We start from the raw sequence: 12,165 nt of genomic DNA on the forward strand, positions 1-12,165 counted from the left end.
GCCCGCCTCGGCGAGCACCACCTGGTAGCGCTCTTCGGCCTCCTCGGCGTCAATGACCGGTGAGCTCCGGCGCGGTGCCGCGGGCCTCACCGGCCCCGCCGGGCCCTCGCTGCTATTCTCCCGGAGCGGGGGATTCCTGCCGCCTCCCCGGCTCATTCTCTGGGCTGTTTCGGGGCGGGAGGTGGCACAGCGGTTTCCCTTTACTCAAGAGCTCGGTTTTGTCTCCGTCCCGCTCAGGGAACAGGTGTCCGCGTGTGTTTCTATCCTGGAGAGGCTTCTGCAGGCCCTGGATCCCCTTTACGTGATCCAGAACCTCAGGGAAGAGCTGCAGAAGGGCCTTTTCCACCCCGATGACTCCGTGAAAATCCTCACCATGTCGCAGGTACAGGGTTTCTTCCAGGAGGAGGGGACAGAGCTCTGTGGTGAGCTCTGGGTTAGTCCCCATCTGCTCTTTTCTGCCTCAGCTTGTGATAAAAGCAGGAATTGTGTCCTTCCACACCCGTGCCATTTAGGATAATTACCGTGCAGTGTGTATATAATGCTTTATGATATGTCAGTTACAATGTATAAAACTATGTCCTGACAAAAGCAACTTGTGAATAAAACTTTTTCTCCGTGTCCTGGTTAAAGCTTTCCAAGCCAGCACTGACAGCAGGTGCTCTAAGAACTGAAAGCAGCAGCATTTTGATATTCAGGATACTTTAAATGTGATTGTGGAAACACCAAACAGGCTGTGGGAACTTTTGTTGCATTAATTTGAAAGAACAGGATTGTGGGGTGTTGTGGTTTGGGATGGACTTTCGGAAGTTTCAGGTTCAGCTAAAAGCAGTTGTTGGCCAGTTGAGATTTAATCCAAAAAGCTCAAAAAATGGTGATTTTGGCTTTCTGTGCAGCTGTTCCAGTGCTTGTTTTAATGTTATCTTCTGTAATCCTGTGATCAGGTTGGGAGGATTGTTGAAGACTCAGCTGCTGTCACAGAAATTCTGCACAGCCCCGAGCTGCTACGGCAGATCATAAACTGCATTGGTGGAGAGAAAATTGCAGTGGCTAAAGAGGTAAACGTGACTTTATTGTCTCATCCCTCTGCTAGCTGAGGTAGTTGGATGACAGTGATCATAACTAGCTCTCCTCAGTGAAAATTGAATTATAATTAAAATTAAATGCACAGGTATAGTTAATAAGGTCATAGAGAACATTGGAGCTAAGCCTGTTCATCTCGGATTTTCTTCTCTGGGTGGTTTTGTTCATTTTTCATAACGAGCTCCTGTTTTTGCTTGCAGGCTATCAAATCTCTGTCGAGAATAGCCCAGAGCCAGGAGGGTTTGGAGGCTTTGTTTGGGAGCACTTTGTTGAGTGACCTGAGGAATGTGATGGCCACGAGTGACGTTGTTCGCTACAGAGTCTATGAGGTGGGGGGGTTCTCTGCTGGCTCTCAGGCTGGGTTTTATGGCTTTTAAATCAGTGTTTCTCACTGCTTTACACACTTCTCTTCATGTCTGTGTTTTATCAAAACTAGAAAGGAGTAGGAAGATTACAGCAGTGTGGGCTCTCATGAAGTAATAACTTCTTTCCCATTTTATGGTATAGAAGTGTGAATTACTGTTTATTTTCTAACTTGTAGTGCATAAGGCATTGGAAGGGCTCCACAGAATTACTAAAGACACCTTAAAGTGTTTGTTTCTCTGAAAATAAAAGTAAAATAATTCTTGTAGTCTCTTAACCTTTGGATGTGAAGTGCTGCTGAAAGTTCTGGAGAGATGCCAGCTGTCAGTCTAAGATGTTTGTCAAAGGAGAAATTATACAACTTAGCCATCCTAGAGCTTAATGGGAATAGCACAGGAAAAGCTGATTGTGAGTAGAAGTCAGATGCATGTGCTGCAAACTTGGAACTCCTTTTGGACTTGCTTCAGGCAAAGATTTGGGTTAATGATAAAAGTATGATTAAATTCCATATTTAATACATATAGGGTTAATCAGCACTGTAGGATGTATTTGGCTGTCACTGTGAATTATTATAATGTTTTTATAAACCATCCTTTTTGCTTTTTTTTAGTTAATTGTGGAGATTTCATCAGTGTCAGCAGAGTCTCTGAATTACTGTGCAAACAGTGGGTTAATCCCTGAGTTAATTGGGGAGCTGACTGGAGAGGATGTGCTGGTCAGGTATGTTGGTGAGTTTGCCAAGGAGATTTCCCCCATTGTTAAAACTCTTAATATTCTGATAAAATAAACGTAGTTGTGTGTGTTTCTTGGAAAACCCTTCTCAGAAAAATGCTCTTATCTGCCTCTTCTTAAACTGCCTTGAGTGTAAAATACTTCATACCTTCATTTGAGAGCCAAGAGGGAGTTACCCCAGTGTGAGGTGATAATTGTGAGGTTTGGCTGTGATAGAAACACTTCAAATTCTTCCACAGATCTAAAGAGCTGAATGAGCTTGGAGGAGTGTTGGACACTTGGGGTCACTTGTTGGTTTTTTGTTAGGATTTTGTCTTATGGGTATGGGGGGTTTTTTTAATCACTGACTACTTCAAAACCCACTGAAATAAGCCCAGATAACTTTGTGTGTTGCAGGGCCACGTGCATAGAGATGGTGACCTCGCTGGCCCACACCCCCCATGGGCGGCAGTACCTGGCTCAGCAAGGAGTCATCGACAAAATCTCCAACATCATCCTTGGGGCAGAGTCAGATCCCTTCTCCAGCTTCTACTTGCCAGGTGACACCATGTGTTCCTTCTTTCCAGGGTTTGCTGCTTGCTTTGGTAATGAGTTAAATTGACAGGACTGTTAAGCCTCTCTTTTGAAAGCTCAGGTGAAATTTTGAATATTAGATTGGATCTATAAAATATTGGATATTTAAATAATGCTGAAGGACAGTCTGACGCATGAGGAATGTTCCTCAGTAACAGTGGTAAGATCTGGACAGGCTGTGCTGTAGCTTTAAAGTTTGTGTTATTGTAGCCTGTTTTAGGAATACAAACATCATGAATTAAGCAACAGTCAAAATATTTGGCTTGTTGCTTAGTTCTGTCTTTATTTTGAGCTTTTTACCAACACTATTCAGACTTAATAACACATGTTCAGGAACAAATCAGTCTCACACTAACGTACATTTAATTTTGACATTGCTGAAGTTGTTGTTCTTCCACTCAGTGCTTTTTTTGGTCTTGTTTTCTCAGGATTTGTTAAATTTTTTGGCAATCTGGCTATTGTGGACAGTCCCCAGCAGATCTGTGAGCGATACCCTGTCTTTATGGAAAAAGTCTTTGAAATGGCAGAAAGTCAGGATCCAACCATGATTGGAGTGGCTGTGGACACGCTGGGAATCCTGGGATCAAATGTGGAAGGCAAACAGGTTTTACAGAAAACTAGTTAGTATCTTTCTTTTCTTTAATAAAACTTTTCAGTATAATACAAGGTTTAATTGGTTTGGGGTGATACTGAAAGGAATTGAAAAATGTATTCCTTTACCTAGTGAATACATTAATAATGGGTAATTGTATTCCTGTAGAGATCTGGCTGAATTAATTAAAAGCACTTTGTTTTTGTTTTGAAAGGAAGTAGATTTCAAAATCTCTTAAGCAAAATAGGGCACCAGGCCAAGAATGCCCCCACTGAGTTACGGCTTCGGTGCTTGGATGCGATTTCATCTCTGCTTTACTTGCCTGTAAGTTGGCGTTTTGGTCTTTGTTTTTGATTCAAATCTCCAAGAATGAAATCATCACACACCTGAGTAATTGTGAGAAGACATTTTGCAGCCTCTAGGTTGGGTGGCTGTGGTGCTTTCAGTGTTCTGAGTCACTGATTTACTGTTTTGAAATTCCCTGATTTGTTTGCTTAAAGGTTTGGGTTTGTTTGTAAGGAGCCAGGTGTTCTGAAATGTTAATAAAACATGAAGTCAAGACTTCATTGACAAGGGAATGAGAGTAAACAGGTTCATATCCTTGTGCTTAAGGGGTAGGGGCAAACTGCTCCAGTCCTTGTAGCGTTCTTTGGATCCAGGGATCTGGGTTAACAGTGTAGCTCTAAATGAGGGAGTGAAACATTTGAACACATCCTGAAAATTTGAAAGTCTTTCATAATCCTAATCAAACTCCTTCATTTTTGTCATTTATGTAGCCAGAGCAGCAGACAGAGGACCTCTTAAGAATGACTGAATCCTGGTTCACATCCTTGTCCAGCCAGCCCCTGGAGCTGTTCAGGAGCATCAGTACTCAGCCATTCCCTGATCTCCACTGCGGGGCTTTGCGGGTGTTCACTGTGAGTGCTTTCTGCTTTTAAAGATCAGGGAGTGACTTGTGCTGCTATTCAGTCTCAGACTTACTTATTTAGTTCTTCGAAGTGAATGCCACAAACTTCTGGTTAAAGCCCAGAAGTGGTCAGAAAAAGGCTTTTTTCCTCGTGCCCCACTTGCATTCCCCGTTTAAATAATGCAGCAGACACGTCATGTCTGTAATGCTAATTTCTGCTAGATTGGAGAGGGGGGAAAAAAGGCAACAGCTGTGCTCTAAGGTGCTGCTTCTATACCAGAGGCACTGCTGTGATAATTCCCTTAAAACTTTGAAGATAAGCACTGAGCTGTACTTGTTCTCCAGGGTTAAACCCTGCTGCTTGATTCAAGTGCTGATTGTGTAACCACTGGTGGAATGAATATCTCATTTAATTTTCCCTGTTCCTTGTCTTTGTACCGAAAACCTTACTGTGTAACTGCTTTTTTGGGGTTTTAATATGTTTTCCCCCCTCTCATGTCTTTTGTCTTCCTGTTTAGGCCATTGCAAATCAACCATGGGCCCAGAAGCTGATGCTGGACAGCCCAGGGTTTGTGGAGTACGTTGTGGACAGATCTGTGGAGCCTGACAAAGCTTCAAAGGATGCTAAATACGAACTGGTGAAGGCCCTGGTGAACTCCAAAACCATTGCAGAGATCTTTGGGAATCAGTATTACCTGAGGCTCAGGGCTTACCTGCACGAGGGCCCCTATTATGTTAAGGCAGTTTCTACTACAGCTGTGGAAGGAGCAGAATAATGTCCTTGGTGTCTGGGGTCCCCTTCTTGCAAAAGATATTCCTGGCACAGGTGTTGAGGTACAAGGTGTAAAAACTCTCCACACTGGAGGTTGTCTCTTTAAAGGAATGTGAAGATATTTTGACTCTATTTGAGATGAGTCAGGAGAGGAAATGAAAAGCTGTTGTATATTTCCCCCTAAAATGTCACGGCAGAAGTTCTCTCTGTGTCTCATGAGACAGGTAACCCAGGTGAGCACTTACCAGCTACTGACTGTGTTTTATTTGGCAGAATTCATCAGCGTTTGGTTAAATTGTTCTTGGGTTTGGAGTTTCTGTTGTGTTTTCTCAGTAGGTTACAGTTCAGTTAAAACCCCACCAAAACACCTCAAGGTTTGTAACCTCAGATGCTGCCATAATTTCTATTCTTTTTTAATTCATTTTTTTACCTGTCAGAGTTGGCACTTGCATGGAGCACTCTCTTTGTTCTATCAGAATCCTGTTGCTGAATAAGCCAGTGACCCTGTCCACATGAGGGAGTGTGGACTGGATTCTCTTGTTTGCAACCTGCTGGATGTGAGTCTTGCTGGAATAAATAATCCTAAATATTGTTTACATTTTCTGCTGAGGATTTAAAAAAGAAAAAAAAGCTTTTAGCCCTTTTACAAACAAACCAATGCACTCTGTAGGGATCAAACCCACCTGGGAGCTTTGTCTCCCTTGTTGGCTGTGCTGTGGGATGGCAGCTCAGTTTTGTGGCTGGAGCACTACAAGGCTACTTCAGAACCAAATCTTGACTTGTTTACACTATTTTTTAACAGAGATACAATTTTTTAAGTGTTGTTTAAAGAAATGTAGTATTTTAGTTACCTGAGTTAGACTGAAAGGGGGAAGAACGTGAAGCTGTTGTATTGAACGGAGTGAATGAACTGGGAGTATGGAAATGTGGCATCTTAGGAAGTTGGAATCTTCTTCTGAAGATGTGAGAACTGTGAGGGAGAATCAGGACTGGCTGGGCACTCCAGTGACGTGTGACATGTCTTTGTCCATAAACAGAGACCACGGGGTACTGTATATCAAAGGCTTGTATTATTCTTTTTGAGAAATACATCTGAGGAGTAGCTGGGGGGAGCAGAATAAAACATGAAATTACTGCTTTGGGGCTTATTTTAGTAATGTGTCAGCCAGCTGTGACTCTGGAAAGAACTGACTCCACGTCCCTGTGCTGCCAGGGGAAGCAGGAGGATCTTGTCATGCAGTAACTCTGATTTTGCCTGTGGTAGGTAGAGGTGCAGCTGGCATTGCCTGCCAGAAATACTGCCCAGGAGTCCAGGGGGGCTCTGAGGAGCTGGGGAGGATCCCTTAATGTTTGCTAAGCTGTCTAAATGGAGGTGATGTGCCTTGCTGCTCACAACCCAAGATGTACCAGAGTTGTCATCCTACATCCCAGTGCTGCTGCTTTTATCCTAAATGTGCCCAATAAACATCTGCCAGTGGGAAATGCACTGCAGTGTCTCGTGACTGCAGAGAGCACGGGAGCTTTGTGAATCCTGCATCCAGCAAACACATCAAAGCACTAAAAAGGAAATGAAAAGAGTGTAGAAGTCCTTAGTTTGCACTTGTTCTGGGCAGTTCAGCTCTGTTATTTTAGGTGGCTTTGTGTGCTGGTGGCTCTGTGCAAGCCATATGCTGAAATGTCAGTAAAAGAAATCAATATATAAACCTGTTCTGCAATTTGTGAGCCTCTTCCATGTGTGTTTTCAGCTGGTGCTTTTGAAGGCTACTCTGTGTGCTGAGTATTTAGCATCTGCTTTGCATGGTACTTTTGCCAAAGACAATATTTTAGAATGTGCAGAGATGCCAAACGAGGGGATTTTTTTATGTATACACATATGCTTTATTTTATTGAGCTTTGAGCTCAGTGTTGATTGATTAATTGATCACTTTCCCCTTATTACTCACATGCAGTTCCCTGCCCATGCTGTACATTGCCATATGGATTACATGCTGCTGCTGTATCTGATATAAATGACAAAATTGAAGTGTGTTGTTTTTGTCACCCCCTCCTTGAAGTAACAGGTGGAGATAACTGAGGAAAAAACAGAAATGGAATGCTGGAGAATTGAGGTAACATGCTGAACATTTGGTTTAAAAACCAAAAAACCCCAAACCAAATCTCGTCACTTGATGGATGTTAACAAGCAGCATAACTTGAGGAATTTCCAGGGTGGCTCAGTGGCTGTTCTCTGGAGCTGCTCTGTTTCTCTGTAACCCAGCCTGCTCAGAGGCAGCTCCTTTTGTGGATGGAAAGCTTCCCCTTAGTTACAAAATTCTTTGGAAGTAGGTGATGCCTCACTCAGATAAAAAAGGAGTTTTGAAGACTCAGAAGTCTGAAAAACCCTGGATATGGACAAAGTCTCTTGGAATACTCCTTTTTACTTTCATGCATGCACTTGTAGGTACTTAGGCAGAGTACATCCAGTTCTGCTCTGTCGCACGCTGTAACAGTGAGAATTCATTTGCTGTTGAAGGGAAAAGAGCAAACTTTGGGAGGGCATCCTTAGTACTGTATGTTAACAGGATAACACAGCTGATGAAAGAAAATCCAGACTCTTTTTGCAGAAGTTAAACCTTAATTGACAAAATGAAGGACCTCATTTTTGATCCTATCCAAGTTGAACTGTTTGAACTTATCAATGTAGGTCAGAACCTTGCAGGACACCAGGCTGTAGTAGGTTTCCAGTAAGGAACAATCTTCCCCATCGCTCGTTTCCTTCCAGTCTTTAAATAGCTCATCCTCTCTCATGTCAGAAGAGGTGAAAATGAATTTATAGCAGCATCGATTGTAGCTGATGTGCTTCTCCCCAGAAAAGCGGGAGCTGTGCCTGGCAGCGATTCCGGCTCTTTTAGCACAGATTCCTACAAAGGCAGCGGGGGGCACTGCCAGTGGCACCTCCCTGGCAGCCACATAAACCTTGCGAGCCACGTCCTGGGACATGAGGAAAGCACTGCCATGGCAGAAATCCGGGTAAAACTCCTCGGGGTATTGATGGATGGGGACAAAGCCCGGGCTCTGGGGGTCCCTGTCAGGCACTCCGTGATGAACCACCCTCCCAAGGTAGATGTCCTCCCGCTGCGTTAAGCTCAGCAGGTACCCAGCCAGGCTGGGAACGCCGACAAACACGTCCTGGGCTGTGTGAAGGATGTACCTGGCATGGGGACAGAAAGTCACCATCCACTCCACACTCATCAGCATCTTCTGTGTCTGCGTCTCGGGGGAATCGATGAAACTGCCTTCAATGATGTCTCGGTGCTCTTGAGCCTCTTCATTGATCTCCAGCTGGGTGCTTGCTGAAGCTGCCTTTCCTACAGCAAACAGAGTCAGGACGCTGTAACCCCTGGAGCCTGTCACATTGCCCCAGGTCTGCCTGATCATGTTGCGCCTTGTCCTGTTTTCTGGGCTGCTGCAGACAACAATGAGCAGAAATATCTCTTGATTGGAGCATGTTGCTGCACTGCTGCCAGTGTGGGAGAGGTTGGCCTTCAGAGGATCCAGATCCAGCTTTCTGGCCCTCTCCCTGATCTCCAGAGTCTTCGTGTCGGTGTAAGAGAGAGGCAGGGAATGCAGGAAGTATTGCTCCAGCAAATCTGCCCCAAAAAGCAGCACGTGGAAAAGCAAGACATTGAAGAGGATGAAGCACCACTGGTGTGTGCGGAGCCTGCAGAGTGTCAGCTGGGGAAGAGGAACGTGGACACTGAATTCTCTTGCCTCTCAAACCAAAAGGCTTTCCCTCATTTTACAATATATCTATGCAAAGCAATCACAACTTCTAGACTGTGGTCTTTGTGTTATTAGTGTGAGGCTCCTTTTTCTCCTAGAAACTTAAGGAATGTACTTCTTGTGGCACAGTGAGATCCCAAACTGAGAAGGACGTTACCATTTTGAAAGCTGTTCTGTGCATCCATGTGTGGAAGTACCAGAGAATGACTCGCTATCAATATTTTCTGACTATTTTTAACCTGTTACAGAAGGCCTGAGGTGCCAGTTAATACAAGTCCTTGAAGGAGAACTTTTGGTACTTGGCCTGACACTGCCCTGGGAAAGCTGGCAGCGTAAGAATCCAGAGGGAAAGGCCAGGTTGGACAGGGCTTGGAGCTACCTGGTCTAATGGGAGGTGTCCCTGCCCATGGTAGGGGATGGAAGGAGATGATCTTTAAGGTCCCTTCCAACCCCCATCCTGTGAAAGCTGCAAAAGGCTGAAGCACTTACCTGCATGGTGCTGGGAGCTGTCCCTGCAGCAGGGGCTCTCTGGGCGGTTTCTCCTGGCAGTGGCTGTACCTATCTGGGTCTGCAGGATCCAGTTACTGCCCAGTATCTGCAGCCTGTGGCTTCCACCTCACCTGCCGGGGCGGAGGAAAGGTGATCCCAGGGGCTGATCGTGTTGCAGCCACAGAAAACACAAAGCAAACAAAACCCTGGCCTTTCCCTTTATTAATTTCTGACACTGAGAGATAAGTCAAGCAAATTCTGGGGCTCACTTGGTGGAAGCAATCCCCGGTACTGTTGTGAGTCTGTTCTTAATCTGCTGCTTTGCTGCTGGCCCTGGCGGTTGTGTTTTCCACAGCTGTGCCATTGTGGTGTTGGCTCCCCAGTCCGGGGCAGCTGACCCCTGCGCTGAGCACTCTGCATCTCCTGAGCTGGAGCTTTGGGCGTGAACTTTTGGGTTTGCCTTGTGTGAAGGACACCCCAAGGCCAGGCTGGCTCCAGCACCTGGGGCTCTACTCCTGGACAGGCTCTGCCTTGGGCTGCTCCAGAGCCTCTCTGTGTTGCTGTTGGCTCAGCCACGGCTGTGCCGGAGCTGACAGGGCTGGGGAGCCACAGGGGCCTGGAAGTGCTGCAGGGGGAAGTGCCAAAGACACCACAAACAGGATGGAGGTGTCAGCAGGGGGGAGTTGGCTTTGGCAGTGGGGCTGTGCAGCACTGAGGAGAGAGGGGGTTGTGGGTCCCCAGCAGTGCCCTGGGAGGGCAGGGAAGGGTTGGGTGATGGCAGTGCTGCTGTTGGAGGGGTAGATTGAGGTGGGAGGTTTCAGCCTTGTGGGAACTCCAGCCTCCATGGGAGAGCAGGGAGATCATGATTTCTTTTCAATTTTGAAAAGGTTTCTCAGAGGTCAGGGTGCGTTTCTGTTCTGCAGCCTTGGGTGAAAGGAGAACACAGCACTGCTGTGGTTTGTCTTGGCTGGGCCATTGCAAGGCTCCCTGGAGCGTCCTTAGGGCAGCCTGGATTAGCCCAATGTCCCAGGGAGACGGAGAAGAGCTTTGATTTCTGCCTTGAGGGGTCCAGGGTTAATCCCCTGCTCTTGCTGAGCTGCTCAGCTCTCCCAGCTGTGTTGATAGAGGGAATAGAGGAATTACAGAAGAAACCAGGTTCCCAAAATCTGCTCACAGCTTGGAAGTTCATCTTACCCCACTGAAAAACCCCAAAACATTCACAATCTGCAGGTCCCAGTGTGGATTTCTGCTTCAGGCTCTCCAAAAAGAGGGAAAGCTCCTTCCCCAGAGCTTGTGTGTCAGCTGGGACACAGCTTCATCCGGCCCAGCCTCACACTCTGCAATCCTCACAGAAGTTGTTCTTTGAAGCTGGGTGAGCTGTCAGCACGGGAAGTGTCAATTAAATGTGTGCCCTGAAATAAAAGGCTAATAAGGAAATATTTTTCACGCACTGTAAAACAGCCATGCAACTCCAGATACCCATTCTGGGGGAAAAAAATATCCTTCTTTGAAGATATTCTGTCTCCAGCTAAATCATTTAATCAGCAAATAAATGCCAGTGTTTGAAACCTCTTACATTAAAAATTGAGTATCTTTAGAATAATAAAATAATAATAACAATAAGCCCCACATGTGTATCATCCCCAGTGCAATTAGGCCCAGCGTGGTGCTGGCAGCACTGCCGAAGTCATTCCTTTAGCATTGCTCTGTGGTGGCAGCAGCAACTTTGATACCAAGTTAATAGAAAATTAACACTCCCTGAGCCCAGCCAGGGCACAGGCAGCTCTTGGATGTGGGTTTTTATTTATCCACAGAGCCTGATGGATTCCCACTGAGAGGAAGCTGAGGAACAGCAAGGCAAAGACTGCTGAAGGGGAAAATAACAGAGTCCCTCAGCTCCAGGAGGTTTGCCTAGGGGTGGTCCCTCCATGGCCTTTAAACCCAGGTTTCAGGCAAACACAACACCCAGCAGCTCATGTGTGACCTTATCTCACTTTTCAGATGGGTGACGTGAAGCTCATTTGGGGAAATCCTTGATCCCAGGGAGATCCAAGAGTTTCCTGGAGAAGGGTGAATTCAAGAGCCTGGAATGGCTGAAGTCAGGTCAGTGGGGGTAGGAACGCTGTTCCTACAGCTGCACTGAGACCCCGCACAGTCTTGGGGGTGTAAATCATGCAATCAACCAGGAAAGCAGGTTTTCCTGAGCCACAGGGCTAGAATTTGCTTTCTGTGGGATGTTTTCACATTTTCCTTAAATTTTATGTCCAAGCAAACCTCATTACAGGAGCAGGTATGTAACGCTCTGGGCAACTTGACCTCTCCTAAAGCTGTGAGTGTTCAGGCTGAAGGGTGCTGGGGTTTGATTTTTTGGAGAGGGCATGATTTGTGATATCCAAAGACCAAAGCAGAGCTGCCAGGAGGGTGCTGTTGAGCAGGAGAAGCCTGGGGCAGGCAGTGGGTGCTGCAGGGGAGCAGCTGAACCTGCAGCTCCTTAAAGCATCTCCTAAAGTCTCCTGGCTTCCTTCCCAATGCTGGGAACATTTGGAAGGGGGAGCAGAGCCTGGCTTCCCTCAGCTCTGCTCGACTTCACTTAGTGAAAATGTGAAGGCTTTGGATGACGCACCGTTCTCAGGAGATGGAGCAGGAGAGGGCGGATGGATGGGATTGAGGGGGAAAATCCAGGGAAAATTGGGTTTCCCAATATAAATTTGTTCAAGTGTAAAAGCTTGAGCTCAGCCTGCCCTAGATGTCCTTCTCAGCAGGGTGGACACCCCTCTCCATGCCCACCACGCTAACCCTGCTCTCAGGCTCTTCCCAAAAGCCAGGTTGATTCCCACAGGTTCTCAAATTTTCACTTGCTGCCTGCTGCTCCAGAGACAGGTGAGAACCCCTCTG

The 12,165-nt window shown here is 46.2% G+C and overlaps 2 protein-coding genes across 2 annotated transcripts; one reads left to right on the forward strand and one right to left on the reverse strand.

The window, feature by feature from the left end:
- On the forward strand, positions 1-7,042 carry PSMD5 (proteasome 26S subunit, non-ATPase 5; the record flags this gene model as incomplete). The annotated part of the gene is made up of 10 exons (XM_008642302.2): positions 1-59; positions 238-382; positions 942-1,055; positions 1,281-1,409; positions 2,054-2,163; positions 2,572-2,714; positions 3,177-3,368; positions 3,555-3,664; positions 4,117-4,257; positions 4,766-7,042. Coding segments are annotated over 10 exons (1,401 nt in total), but the record flags the coding sequence as incomplete, so codon positions are not given.
- Positions 7,043-7,314: 272 nt separating this feature from the next.
- Positions 7,315-9,276, reverse strand: B3GALT4 (beta-1,3-galactosyltransferase 4). The gene is made up of 2 exons (XM_017745396.1): positions 9,271-9,276; positions 7,315-8,769 (listed from the first exon to the last, which is right to left on the reverse strand). The coding sequence occupies exons 1-2, from the start codon at positions 9,274-9,276 to the stop codon at positions 7,633-7,635; spliced, it is 1,143 nt and encodes a 380-aa protein (XP_017600885.1). The 3' UTR covers positions 7,315-7,632.
- Between the last annotated feature and the right edge of the window lie 2,889 nt (positions 9,277-12,165).

This window comes from Corvus brachyrhynchos, unplaced genomic scaffold (genome assembly GCF_000691975.1).
Source record: "Corvus brachyrhynchos isolate BGI_N302 unplaced genomic scaffold, ASM69197v1 scaffold59, whole genome shotgun sequence".
NCBI lineage: Eukaryota > Metazoa > Chordata > Aves > Passeriformes > Corvidae > Corvus > Corvus brachyrhynchos.